Source organism: Garra rufa, chromosome 4 (genome assembly GCF_049309525.1).
Source record: "Garra rufa chromosome 4, GarRuf1.0, whole genome shotgun sequence".
NCBI lineage: Eukaryota > Metazoa > Chordata > Actinopteri > Cypriniformes > Cyprinidae > Garra > Garra rufa.
This window is the reverse complement of record NC_133364.1, coordinates 9,202,799-9,217,670: the sequence shown is the minus strand read 5'-3', so window position 1 is coordinate 9,217,670 and position 14,872 is coordinate 9,202,799. Positions and strand designations below refer to the sequence as shown.

The 14,872-nt window shown below is 42.9% G+C and overlaps 1 protein-coding gene across 1 annotated transcript; it reads right to left on the bottom strand.

The window, feature by feature from the left end:
• Window positions 1-5,181: 5,181 nt before the first annotated feature.
• On the bottom strand, window positions 5,182-6,236 carry teni.1 (thiaminase I, tandem duplicate 1). The gene is made up of 3 exons (XM_073837698.1): window positions 6,193-6,236; window positions 5,787-6,081; window positions 5,182-5,709 (listed from the first exon to the last, which is right to left on the bottom strand). The coding sequence occupies exons 1-3, from the start codon at window positions 6,234-6,236 to the stop codon at window positions 5,386-5,388; spliced, it is 663 nt and encodes a 220-aa protein (XP_073693799.1). The 3' UTR covers window positions 5,182-5,385.
• Window positions 6,237-14,872: the final 8,636 nt, after the last annotated feature.

Sequence of the window (14,872 nt, the reverse complement as noted above, 5' to 3'; positions counted from 1 at the left end):
AAGTGTTTTTTAGAGTGTCAATATGACAGTCAGAAATCATGACAAAGTCGTGTCAAGACAAGAAACATTAAGACCTTACCTAAAATATATGAACCAAAAACAGAGAAAGACCACAGTCCTCATGTTTTTTGTGTCTTGATTTGCAGTTGTCTTCACCTTCCTTAATCTCCAATCCAAACTGTCTCATCCAGTTTCCTTGAAGAGATGATTTTATACTTCCCTTCCTGAGCGCGCTTAAAAGTGCAAAGTGTGTGACTTTTTCGTTTCGGTTTGACCTGGTTGCGTACGATCCATTTGGGACTGACTCAGCCGAGTGGGCGTGCCTAGCGAAGAGAACTGTTTAAATAGCTTGGTCACTTTTCATTTTGTGGGATAAGTGATTTTCAGTCCTCTGGCGCGGACAGGACGACAGCGCGTAAGTGACTACTTAAATTCTGTATTTTAAATAGGCGGTTGTTGCATTTGTTGCTGCTAGAGAGTATTTGTTCGTTTCTATTTATTTGTTTCCTGGTGATTTCGTTCTAAATAGTAGTTCTGATTGCTCTTCAAATTGAAATACTGAGCCGACGGCCAAGGGAAGCTTTTGTTTGTGATACCGCTCCCTTCCTGAGCGCGCTTAAAAGTGCAAAGTGTGTGACTTTTTCGTTTCGGTTTGACCCATTTGCGTACAATCCATTTGGGACTGACTCAGCCGAGTGGGCGTCCCCAGCTGCTATCACTAAAGTATTGATTGGTGGTGTATTTAACTGTGTTGTATCAGCTGACACTGAAGCGACCTGCGACTTTTTTTGCGCGACTTTAACCGAGCAACGACACCGACAACGCACATACGTAATCCTTTCCTTTATTTCACTCTTCTTTCTGTCCTCCTCTATCATGTGTTTCCAATTCATTCCGGTGCTCACCACACACCGCACTAACATCACACGCAGACGTCGACGCAATATTTCTAACCTGCGTCCTATCGACACCTCTTCCACTGAACCTTTCTCTTTCACTGTTGGTCTTTGGAACTGTCAGTCAGCTGTCAACAAAGCTGACTTCATTTTGGCATTTTCTTTGCAATCTGACCTGAGCATCCTAGGTTTGACTGAGACCTGGATACGTCCAGAAGACTCTATCTAATAAATTCTCCTTCTCTCATACCCCTCGTCCGACTGGAAGGGGTGGGGGTACGGGACTTCTTATTTCTGACAAATGGAAATACTCAACCCATTCTCCTCTATGCAACTATAACTCATTTGAATCACATACAATCACTATCATATATCCTATCAAAATCCATGTTGTGGTAATTTACCGCCCACCTAGTCAACTTGGCTTCTTCTTAGAAGAGCTGGATGGCCTGCTTTCCTCTTTTCCAGAGGATGGCACTCCACTTTTAGTCTTTGGGGACTTCAACATTCACCTTGACAAGCCCTATGCAGCAGACTTCCATTCACTCCTAGCTTCATTTGATCTAAAACGCATCATCACTACATACACTCATAAATCTGGCAATCAACTTGATCTCATTTACACACGAAATTGTATTTCAGATAACATTTTAGTCAAACCCCTACACATCTCTGACCACTTCTTCATTACCCTTAACCTACATCTTGCTACTTGTGCTCCCCCAACACCTCTACCTGATTCTTTTAGACGAAACCTACGCTCTCTCTCACCCTCCCACCTTTCTTCCTTAGTATCTTCCTCCCTTCCCTCTCCAACCCACTTCTCATCCCTGGATACTAATGCAGCAACCGACACCTTGTGGTCCACTCTAACCTCTTGTCTAGACGATATATGCCCTCTCTCCTCCAGGCCAGCACGGGCTGCTCCTTCAAACCCTTGGTTATCCGATGTTCTCCGAGAGCATCGGTCCAAACTTAGGGCAGCCAAGAGAAAATCAGACAAAACTACATATATCAGTAATAATCCGGCGACATGTCTTTTAGATCCTATCCCCTCACACATTCTCCAAGAAATCTCTCCCACAATCCTACCGGCGCTCACACACATCATCAACACATCTCTTCTCACAGGCACTTTCCCCACTACGTTTAAGCAGGCCCGGGTAACCCCAATGCTCAAAAAACCTACACTGAACACTTCACTCATCGACAACTACAGACCTGTCTCTCTCCTTCCATTCATAGCAAAGACACTGGAAAGAGCCGTTTTCAACCAGCTTTCTTTATTTCTCTCACAGAACAATCTATTGGATGCTAACCAGTCAGGTTTCAGGAGTGGCCATTCAACTGAGACTGCTCTACTGTCTGTCACTGAAGCCTTGCGGACTGCTAAAGCTGATTCCAAATCATCAGTACTCATTTTGCTGGATCTATCTGCAGCTTTTGACACGGTGAATCATCAGATCCTCCTGTCCACCCTCTCAACACTGGGCATCACAGGGACTTCACTTCGCTGGTTCGAATCCTACCTCTCTGGTAGGTCTTTCAGAGTGGCCTGGGGAGGGGAGGTATCCAAAACTCATCAACTGGTCACTGGGGTTCCTCAGGGATCAGTTCTTGGACCCCTCCTCTTCTCCATATAAACTACATCTATGGGCCCCATCATACAGGCACATGGCTTCTCCTACCATTGCTATGCTGATGACACACAGCTCTATCTTTCATTCAAACCAGATGATCAATTGGTAGCTGCGCAGATCTCAGGCTGCCTGGCGGATATCTCTGCATGGATGAAGGAACACCATCTACAGCTCAACCTAGCAAAGACTGAACTCCTCATCTTTCATGCCACTCCATCTTTACAACATGACTTCTCCATCCAGTTAGGTTCATCAACAATTACCCCATCGACTTTAGCCAGAAATCTGGGTGTAATCTTTGACGACCAATTGACCTATAAAGATCACATTGCCAAAACTGCTAGATCTTGCAGGTTTGCATTGCACAACATCAGAAAGATCAGGCCCTTCCTAACAGAGCATGCCACACAACTCCTTGTCCAGGCCCTGATCATTTCCAGGCTGGACTACTGCAATGCTCTTTTAGCCGGTCTTCCAGCATGTACAATCAGGCCTCTACAAATGATTCAGAATGCAGCAGCACGACTAGTCTTCAATGAGCCCAAAAAGGCCCATGTCACACCTCTCTTCATATCTCTGCACTGGCTACCGGTTACAGCACGCATCAAATTCAAGGCACTGATGCTGGCATATAGGACAGTCACCGGCTCATCACCTGCTTACCTCCATTCACTACTACGAATCTACACTCCCTCCAGATGTCTGAGATCCTCTAGTGAAAGACGCCTCATTGTACCACCACAGAGAGGTATGAAATCACTTTCCAGAACATTTTCGTTCACTGTTCCTGCCTGGTGGAATGATCTTCCCACCCCTATCCGGAATTCAGTCTCCTTAACAGCTTTCAAGTGACTGCTGAAAACCCATCTTTTTCGACACTATGTGACTCTATAAAAAAAGAAAAAAAATTCTCCTCTCTTTCTTGATCTTCCCCTTCTAGCCTGCACTCTTCTAACAACGCCTGATATATGGTATTTTTGAGCACTTCCTATGTTGATCTGCCTCCTTAGGACAAATCACTTGTTGTATTCCCACTTGTTAGTCGCTTTGGATAAAAGCGTCTGCTAAATGAATAAATGTAAATGTATATTGTATGCACTCTGTGATTGGGTAATGAAAAGTTATGCCAACCTATAGTTTTCATAAGTGTTAGTGGAATTTTCTTAGGTCAAGTTTCAAGGAACTTGTACAGATGTGGAGTAGGTAACTAAAGTCAGCTGCTTTGTCCAAACAGGTGGAACCAGAATGAAAAAAAAAAAATTTTAGATGACATTTCAGATGCATTTTCATTTTTCAACTATCCCTTTAACATTGCATATTTGTAGTGTTATGTGTTTTTTTCTCCTTATTATTTAATCTAAAAAGTGACATTAAATCAGCCAAGAGCTGTTATGCTAAGATCCCCATTTATTAAAGAAATTAAAATTGTTTTTTAGTTTGTTCAACTTACAAGTGTGAATACAACATTAAGTAATCATGGCAAAGAAAAAATATAAGAACCAAAAACAGAGAAAGACAGTCTTCATGATTCGCAGTTGTCTTCACCTTCCTCAATCTCTAAAACTCTAAACTGTCTCATCCAGTTCCCAGAAGAGACAGTTTTATATTCTGTATGCATTTATTGCATGGGTAATCAAGAATTAATCCAGCCTTATTGGCATTTTTATGATTTTTTTATTGAATTGGACAGCAGAGATAAGACAGGAAAGCATGGCACATTGAGAGAGGCAGGAATTGAGCTCAGGTCACTGGCAGTGCAGTTGTATTATATATGTCGTAACGCACCCCATAAGGATATTGCCCAACAGCGTATTGTTTTTAATATTTGTTTTTAATTTGAATTTACAGACTAAATTATTTGGTCAAGTTTTAAGCTTGTACAGATATGAAGTACAGATACAGTTCATTCAAGTCAGCTGCTTTGTCCCAACCAGTGGAACCAGAATGAAAAAAAAACATTTAAGATGCCAAAATTAAATATTTCCTTGTAACATAAGAACATTTTGTTTATGTCATAAAGTAACTGTGTTATTGCAGAATACTGTACAGCATTGTGTTACCTGTTAAGAAGAAACTGATCTGTCTCTGCTTTTAGAAATTTGCAGTAAACTTCCGTGTATCCCAAATCTTCCGTGCCACATGATCCTTCACTGATCAAAAGCGATGATAAAGACATTTATAATGTAACAATGGGTATCTATTTGAACATTCTGTTCATCAAAGAAACCTTAAAGAAATCTACTCTGCTGTTTTCAACATAATAATAATAATAGTAAATGTTATTTGAGCAGCAAATCAGAATATTAGAACAGGTTTTATTCTGAAATTTTGAAAATTTAATATGGTATTTTGTTTTCACACATTTTCACGTTTTAATGAAGAATAAATGTTTTATCAATATTTTTAAAACAATACATATTTTAAACACTAAATGTATTTAATACTACTTTTTTGTTTATCTTTTGTTATTGTCTGTGATGTTTGTAATTCATGTTTTCCCTCACATAAAACTGATTTTTTTTATTTAATCTAAAAATTTCTGATAATTTATACAAAAAAGTGTGAAAAATCTGACATAATAGAAGATATTTTTATTGTTGATGGGTACAGACACTGAATATTCAGAAACAATAGACCAAACTTACATTTCTGTTTAAATGGATTGTGAACATACAGTTGTTTGTGATTAAACGCTTACATTACACTCTGATAAAATATAAAATTATTTTTAAATGATTAATTAATGATTAATGAAATATTTTTTATTGCATATTAACCTTAAAATATATAACCAAATATTTAAATACTTAAATACTTTAAATAATTTGGAATGTTAAGTTGCTTCTCTCTCAAGACGAGAGGAAGAAATCGTGCTCATTCTGCATCTGTGTGCGGAATATACCATTAGCCTTCGCCACTTTCTCAGGTGTGTCGAGATACTTATTCAGCAGACCTCTGTAGTGTTTCTCAGGATGGCCGCCCATGTTATCCACCTTCCAAGTGTGGTAGGCATTGGTTGGAGGAATGTTGAGAGTATTACCCAGCCAAAGCCAGAGTCTGGAGCAGGGCAGAAGACCCACGGTGAAGTACAGCGACTCTTCATTGTCCATCAGGTTTCTGTAGAACGCCAGATACTTCTTCATAGCTGGTGTTTGCTGAATGGGAGGCTCACCCTGTGGAGTATAAAGCATCTTCAGTCAATTCAGAAGCAACTTGAAATATCTAAAGTCTTTTGTTTTTCCATTCTTACCTTGAAAAAGTATTGCTTGAGCATGAAGTCTGCAAAGCTTTTGTAGCTCGAGTATCTGCTTTTCATGAAGTCCCTGATGTCGTTGGGCAGAGCTACTTTGGCACTCATTCTCTTCAGCATCTTGGTGACTTTCAGTAGATAGCCGATGTCCTGGATGGTGAAGTTGACGTATCGCTCCGCCTGCAGGCTGCCGTTTTCCATTTGTCTCAAGAAGTCCAACTCAGTTGTCTTAATGGCAATGTCATTATTCTTCTCCCACAGATATTCATACACGTCGTCCACTGCCAGACAGTAACTAGAACAGAAACCATGTGAATTATAAAACCACAACTGTTTATTACAACTTTGCATGAAAATATACTTCATAAAATTTTTGGTATCATGAAAATGGTTGATTAGGACTCACCTAAAACCTAAGAAACAGATGCACAGGAGGGTCGAGGTCTTCATGTTTCTTGGATCTTGTAGTGAACTCGTCTTCAGCTCTTATTTGCAATCCTGACTGTTATTTCCACAGTGAACCAGTTCTTTTATAGTGGCAGTTTATTAGCTAATGCTGAATTGCAGTGACGGATGCTGACAGTAACATCACCATTTTTAGTATCTGACTAAATCAATTGTGAAATAATTTATTTTTATATAGATGAAATTGCACATTTCAATCTTGCAGGCTTTCTTTGCATCCTCATTGACTTCCTGTCAATTCCTGTGTCTTTTTCATTTATCTCATTATTTAAAAAGCTTTATTTATTTTGAAATAAAACAACACAAATAAAAATTATATACAGTTAAAATATATTATACACTACCAGTCAAAAGTTTTTGAACAGTAATATTTTTAATGTTTTTAAAGTCTCATCTGCTCACAAATCCTGCATTTTATTTGATATTTAGATTTTTTTTTTTACTATTTTAAATAACTGTTTTCTATTTGAATATATTTTAAAATTTAATTTATTCCTGTGATTTCAAAGTTGAATCTTTAGCATTATTACTCCAGTCACTTGATCCTTAAGAAATCATTCTAATATTCTGATTTGCTGCTCAAAATGTATTATTATGTTGAAAAAAGCTGGTCCGAATTGTTTCAGGTTCCTTTGATGAATTTGTAATGTTGCAAAAAGTTTCAATTTGAGATAAAGTTCTGTTCATCATAGAAACCTGAAAGAAATCTACTTTATTTATTATAACAACAATGATAAATGTTTTTTGAGCAGCAAATCAGAATACTAGAACAGGATTTATTCTGAAATTATGAAAATAATATGGTGTTTTGTTTTTACAAATTTTCAGTAATGTTTTAATGAATGTTTTAATATTTTTAAAACAATACATATTTTAAACATTAAATGTATTTAATATCTTATTTAATACTATTTTTTTTGTTTATCTTGTTTTATTGTCTGATGTTTTCTAATTCATGTTTTCCCTCACATAAAACCTACATGTCTTATAATGTCTTTATAGTGATTTGTGGATTTCAGACATAAACTGAAACATAAGTAACCTCAAGTTCACCAGTTTCTTTTTTACCGTGATGTGTAATCAGTGTGGTAATCAGCTGTTTGAGAAATGACAGAATTAGTTCTTCTTTTTTCTTTCTTCTTCTTCTTTTTTATTCTATGAATTCCTGTTATAAGTAATGTCATTATTAAAACTGCATGCAAATGGCAAACAATAATCCTGAGCACAGGAAGAATAAAATTGCTCTTTCTCAGTTTGTGGTATCAGTGTGTGATTGTGAATATGTTTTGTGCTGTACAATGTGAAAAATAAAATTACAGCTGCATTTGTTTCACTAAACTACAGTAAAAAAAAAAAAAAACTAATATTGATGAATAAAAAGTAAAAAGAAAGAAGAAAAAAGCATTTATTTTTAAACAGAAATATTTTGTAACAATGTAAGCCTTTGCTATCACTTTTTATCCATCTAACAACCTTGCTAAAAAGTAAAAGGTAAGTAAAATGTTTTTTTATTACAAAAGATTTTTACAAAGTACAGTACAAATGAATGTAAAATAAAATGCTAAAAGAAGAGTCCGGATCATGGTTTCATATGCTAAGTAATTTAATAAATAAATTCTTTTCTGAGAAGATCAATAATATCAGAAAGACAATTAGCACACCCTCAAGTTATGCAGAGGTCAGACAGATTCGACCGCAATTTCAAAAAGAAGTCATTATGTCTACTTTTGAAGAAATCGATAGCAACATTTTGGAAGAAACAGTACAGCACCTCAAATCGTCAACCTGCCACCTTGACACACTTCCCACATCTTTTTTCAAAAGTGTGCTTAACTGTTTAGAAGCAGATCTTTTAGAAGTGGTGAACACCTCACTTCTTTCTGGGACTTTTCCAAACTCCCTGAAAACTGCAGCTTCTGAAAAATCTTGATAACACCATACTGAGCAACTATAGACCAATATCAAATCTTCCTTTCATAAGCAAGATTATTGAAAAGGTTGTTTTCAATCAGCTGAATCACTACATAAACTCAAATGGATACCTGGACCATTTCCAATCTGGCTTCAGACAACATCATAGCACAGAGACAGCGCTCATAAAGATAATAAATGATATTCGCCTAAATTCAGATTCTGGCAAAATATCAGTGCTGGTACTACTAGATCTCAGTGCTGCGTTCGACACTGTCGATCATAACATTCTTCTAGATAGACTGGAAAACTGGGTCGGGCTTTCTGGGATGGTTCTAAATTGGTTCAGGTCATACTTAGAAGGGAGAGGCTACTATGTGAGTATAGGAGAACATAAGTCTAAGTGGACGTCCATGACATGCGGAGTCCCACAAGGCTCAATTCGCGCCGCTGTTGTTCAGCCTGTATATGCTCCCACTAAGTCAAATAATGAGAAAGAACCAAATTGCATATCAGCCCCATTGACTCTCTCTGCCAATGCATTGATGAAATTAACAGTTGGATGTGCCAAAACTTTTTACAGTTAAACAAGGAGAAAACGGAAGTCATTGCATTTGGAAACAAAGATGAAGTTCATAAGGTAAATGCGTACCTTGACACTAGGGGTCAAAAAACAAAAAATCAAGTCAAGAATCTTGGTGTGATTCTGGAGTCAGACCTCAGTTTCAGTAGCCATGTCAAAGCAGTAACTAAATCAGCATACTACCATCTCAAAAACATTGCAAGAATTAGATGTTTTGTTTCCCGTCAAGATTTGGAGAAACTTGTTCATGCCTTTATCACCAGCAGGGTGGGCTATTGTAATGGTCTCCTCACTGGCCTTCCCAAGAAGACCATTAGACAGCTGCAGCTCATACAGAACGCTGCTGCCAGGATTCTGACTAGAACCAAAAAAAAAATCAGAGCATATTACACCAGTCCTCAGGTCCTTACACTGGCTTCCAGTTATGTTTAGGATAGATTTTAAAGTACTTTTACTTGTTTATAAAGCACTCAATGGCCTAGGGCCTACATACATTGCAAATATGCTCACTGTATACAAACCTAACAGAAAACTCCGATCACTAGGATCGAGTCAGTTAGTAATATCAAGAGTTCACACAAAACAAGGGGAATCCGCTTTTAGCTATTATGCCGCCCGCAGTTGGAATCAGCTTCCAGAAGAGATCAGATGTGCTAATACATTAGACACATTTAAATGCAGACTGAAAACTCACCTGTTTAGTTGTGCATTTATTGAATGAGCACTGTGCTACGTCCGAACAGACTGCATTATTTTATGTATAATCATTTTACTGTGCAAATTAATTTTAAAATAAATTTTTCTGTTTTTATTGTTGTTAGTGTGCTACTGTTTTAATTAATTTAAATCAATTTTAAAATCATTTAAAATGTTCTTCTGTTTGTGTGATTATTATTTTAAATTTTTATGACTATGATTTTTATGCTATTCCTCTTATGTAAATTCCTCTTATTCCTATTCCTCTATATAAATAAACTTGCCTTGCCTTGCCTTGCCTTGCCTTGCCTAATAGATTGACCCACCAAGCACTTGGAACTGTCACGAGTCTGGTCTGTGTGATCTCTGTCTGTGTTTGAGGACTTTTAGTTTGTAGTCTTTGTCTCTCATTGTTGTTTGCTTCCCTGCCACTCTGCTCCCTTGTTTGTCACCATGGACACTCATTTGACCACACCCACTCCTTGTTAGTTTCTATGGTTACCAATTAGTTCATTGCCCCTGCTCTGTGTATAAATAGTCCTTGTGTTTCCTCTGTAGTTTGTCGGTTGTTAAACGTGTAATGGTTGTCTCTTTCCCGTGTCTGAGTTCCTGATCCTGATCCTCTGGATTTTGTTGTTTCATCACGAACTTCTAATAAACTACTGCATCTAGATCCTCATTCTCCTTGTTTGATCCAGCAACGTTACAGAACAACCGACCAACTATGGATCTAGCAGTAAGTTTGCTGTGCTCCATTTTTCAGAATGGCCGCTCCATTGAGCATTATGTGGATGAGTTCATCACATATAGCCACCTGGCATCGTGTGATGAGACCATGGTCAAGGAGTGCTTTTGGAGCGGACTCGACCCCGTAATCAGTTCCAACCTACCTGATGAAGACCCCAGCTAAACTCTCGCACAGTATATAGACTTTGTCATGTTTCACTGCAAATCTCCGTTTACTGTGGGTGAGGTCGAGTCCACTCACAAGATGTCTGCCCTTCCAGAGCCTGCTGCAAAGATGGCCGCCACGCCAGAGCCTGCTGCAAAGATGGCCGCCACGCCAGAGCCTGCTGCAAAGATGGCCGCCACGCCAGAGTCTGCACGCAAGATGGCTGCCACGCCAGAGTCTGCACTCAAGATGGCCTCCGTCCCTGAGTTCCCGGCCAAGATGACCTCCGTCCCTGAGTCTCCGACCAAGATGGCCGCCGTCCCTGAGTCTCCGACCAAGATGGCCGCCATGCCCAAGTTTGTCGTTAACAGGATGGCTTCAGCATCTGACCCTCGTGTTTCCATGGCTTCTCAGAGACTAATATCCAGCTTGGAGGACCCACCACTGCTTTCAGCACGAACAATCTGTCTCTTTCTGTCTGTACCAGCCAAGCCAGTGACCGATAAAGCCACATCAGTCAGGCCAGCACCCGCTCATGTCACGTCAGCCAAACCCCCGCCTGTTCATGTCACAGCTGCTGTTCCCGTCAAGTCAGGTCAAGTTACAGTTACTGTTCCTGTTGAGCCAATTCAAGTTCCAGCTGCTGTTCCTGTCAAGTCAAGTCATGTCACCGCTGCTGTTCCTGTCAAGTCGAGTCATGTCACAGCTGTTGTTCCTGTCAAGTCGAGTCATGTCACAGCTGTTGTTCCTGTCATCCCAAGCCAAGTCACAGTTGTTCCTGTCACGCCAAATCAAGTCACAGCAGTTCCTTCCAGGCCAAGTCACGTCTCACCCGAGCATCCAGAGCCAGGTCATGTCTCGTCTGGTCTGCCTAAGCCAACGCTCCCAAGTCATGCAGAGCCAGCGCTCCCAAGCCTCACGCCCACTAACCCGATGGGCCTCCCACCCACCACAGCACTACCGGTGATGGCAATTGCCATTTTAAGTGTGTGGGCTGCACACTGTTCTCATGAAGCCTCACCAGCCAAACAACCCGCTGCGCCTATGCCTCTCTTCGAGGCGGCGTTCATGGCGGAATTCCCTGCTCTGCCTGCACCGCCTAGGCCCCCTGTCGTCTCTGTCTCGGCTATTGAGGCCGTTCCAGAAGTCCCTGTCTGTCCAGTAATGGCCCCAAAAGCTGTTCCTGAAGTTCCTGTCTGCCTAGTCACGGCTATGGAGGCCGCGTTCTCCAATGAACTCTCTGCTTCTCTCCCTACTCTGTCTGCCTCCTCTGTCTCTGCTCTCACTAGGTCCCAGTCCATGACACGCCTGCCTGCGCCGTCTGCTCTGCCCTGGTGGGCTCCTGGTCCGTCTGCTCCGCCCCGGTGGGCTACTCCGCCTCCTGCTCCGCCCTGGAGAGCTGCTGAACCTCCTGCTCCGCCCCGGTGGGCTACTCCGCCTCCTGCTCTGCCCTGGAGAGCTGCTGAACCTCCTGCTCCGCCCCGGTGGGCTGCTCCGCCTCCTGCTCTGCCCTGGAGAGCTGCTGAACCTCCTGCTCCGCCCCGGTGGGCTGCTCCGCCTCCTGCTCTGCCCTAGTGGGCTCCTGGTCCGTCTGCTCCGCCCCGGTGGGCTACTCCACCTCCTGCTCTGCCCTGGAGAGCTGCTGAACCTCCTGCTCCGCCCCGGTGGGCTACTCCGCCTCCTGCTCTGCCCTGGAGAGCTGCTGAACCTCCTGCTCCGCCCCGGTGGGCTACTCCGCCTCCTGCTCCGCCCTGGAGAGCTGCTGAACCTCCTGCTCCGCCCCGGTGGGCTACTCCGCTTCCTGCTCTGCCCTGGAGAGCTGCTGAACCTCCTGCTCCGCCCCGGTGGGCTATTCCGCCTCCTGCTCTGCCCTGGAGAGCTGCTGAACCTCCTGCTCCGCCCCGGTGGGCTGCTCCGCCTCCTGCTCTGCCCTGGTGGGCTCCTGGTCCGTCTGCTCCGCCCCAGTGGGCTACTCCGCCTCCTGCTCCGCCCTGGAGAGCTGCAGAACCTCCTGCTCCGCCCCGGTGGGCTACTCCGCCTCCTACTCCGCCCTGGAGAGCTGCTGAACCTCCTGCTCCGCCCCGGTGGGCTACTCCACCTCCTGCTCTGCCCTGGAGAGCTGCTGAACCTCCTGCTCCGCCCCGGAGGGCTACTCCGCCTCCGGCTCCGCCCTGGAGAGCTGCTGAACCTCCTGCTCTGCCCCGGAGGGCTACTCCGCCTCCGGCTCCGCCCTGGAGAGCTGCTGAACCTCCTGCTCCGCCCCGGTGGGCTACTCCGCCTCCTACTCCGCCCTGGAGAGCTGCTGAACCTCCTGCTCCGCCCCGGTGGGCTACTCCGCCTCCTGCTCCGCCCTGGAGAGCTGCTGAACCTCCTGCTCCGCCCCGGTGGGCTGCTCCGCCTCCTGCTCTGCCCTGGTGGGCTCCTGGTCCGTCTGCTCCGCCCCAGTGGGCTACTCCGCCTCCTGCTCCGCCCTGGAGAGCTGCAGAACCTCCTGCTCCGCCCCGGTGGGCTACTCCGCCTCCTACTCCGCCCTGGAGAGCTGCTGAACCTCCTGCTCCGCCCCGGTGGGCTACTCCGCCTCCTGCTCCGCCCTGGAGAGCTGCTGAACCTCCTGCTCCGCCCCGGAGGGCTACTCCGCCTCCGGCTCCGCCCTGGAGAGCTGCTGAACCTCCTGCTCCGCCCCGGAGGGCTACTCCGCCTCCGGCTCCGCCCTGGAGAGCTGCTGAACCTCCTGCTCCGCCCCGGTGGGCTACTCCGCCTCCTTCTCCGCCCTGGAGAGCTGCTGAACCTCCTGCTCCGCCCCGGAGGGCTACTCCGCCTCCGGCTCCGCCCTGGAGGGTTCCTGAGCTTCCTGCGCTGCCTTCGGCCCTGCTCTGGAGGGCTGTTGCCCAACCCGTTCTGCCTCAGTTTCCTGGCCCCCCCACCACTCCCCTGGACTGTTTTTTTTCTCTCTTGTTGGAGCGTCTGGAAGCCGCTCCTTGGGGGGGGGGGGGGCTATGTCACGAGTCTGGTCTGTGTGATCTCTGTCTGTGTTTGAGGACTTTTAGTTTGTAGTCTTTGTCTCTCATTGTTGTTTGCTTCCCTGCCACTCTGCTCCCTTGTTTGTCACCATGGACACTCATTTGACCACACCCACTCCTTGTTAGTTTCTATGGTTACCAATTAGTTCATTGCCCCTGCTCTGTGTATAAATAGTCCTTGTGTTTCCTCTGTAGTTTGTCGGTTGTTAAACGTGTAATGTGTAGAAAATACTTTTTCTAAATGCTTATACTTTTTCTTTTATACTTTTAAATTTGTGTTTTGGATGTTCTGTGCTTATGAGAAGACGAAATGTTCTGTGCTTATGAAAAGACAAAGTGTACACTATGTAACAGAATCTGTTTAGTAAAATGTGTGCGTGTAGTTGCGAACTCTCTACATTTATGTCATTTCTGAGAAACATTTGTTTACAGGCACGTAGGAGAAAAGAAGCCCTGCAAAAGTAGTAGCAATTTGAAGGTCACTTTAGACTAGACTTTTGGTCACTCTAAGAAGAAGAATGGGATGGGGCTGTATTTTCTTTTCTGTGCGGGAGCGGTTGCCGATAACAGGCCCTGATTGGAGGAGAATGGTCGAACGATATCAGGAGGAGAGACCTGCAGATCAAGAATATAACTACTTGCATTTAGTTTTGTGAGACATTCCTGGACTGCCCAGAATGTCAGATTTGATATTGGCTGTTCTGGAATCCTGAGCTCAGCACTCTTTGACTTTACCATTAAATTGATCTTAACTTTGATTTTAACGCGGACTCGAACTGTTTTATTTAAAGGGCGGATAAACGGACTGGGGGGAAGTAGGTATTCTTAGAATACCGGCAACTTCCAACAAATGGTTGTCTCTTTCCCGTGTCTGAGTTCCTGGTCCTGTTCCTGTTTCTCTGGATTTTGTTGTTTCATCACGAATTTCTAATAAACTACTGCATCTAGATCCTCATTCTCCTTGTTTGATCCAGCAACGTTACAGGAACTGCAGTTTTATAATGGTGAAATATTTAACTTTGTTTCATATATACTGAATCATAGTTTCATTGTATTCATTATGAAATGACCTGTTGAGCATTTTAGGGGAGACCACGACTAGATTTCACAAAAGGAGATTTTTACAAGACCTATATTTTAGCAACTATGGCATGAGTCAGAAGTTCAATTACGCAATTGAATGCAATCCTCTAGAAGCATTTTCCCAACTTTCTCCATATGCAAATGATTTGATATCATGCTACATTTTTTTTCAGTGATAGAAATGATTAACCATATTTATTCAAAATAAATCTACCCTGAAAATATTCACTAAATATTTAGTGTGACAATTTGCTCCAATCTTGTTTTAATTTAAAGCTATTTTTTTTTTTTTTAATCTGAAATAAAAAGCTTCTGTAACATTATACACTATACCATTTAAATGCTTGGAGTCAGTATAATTATTATATATTTTTTTCAGAAATAAATTATAGAAATTAATACTTTTATTTAGCAAGGATGCTTTAAATTGGTAAAA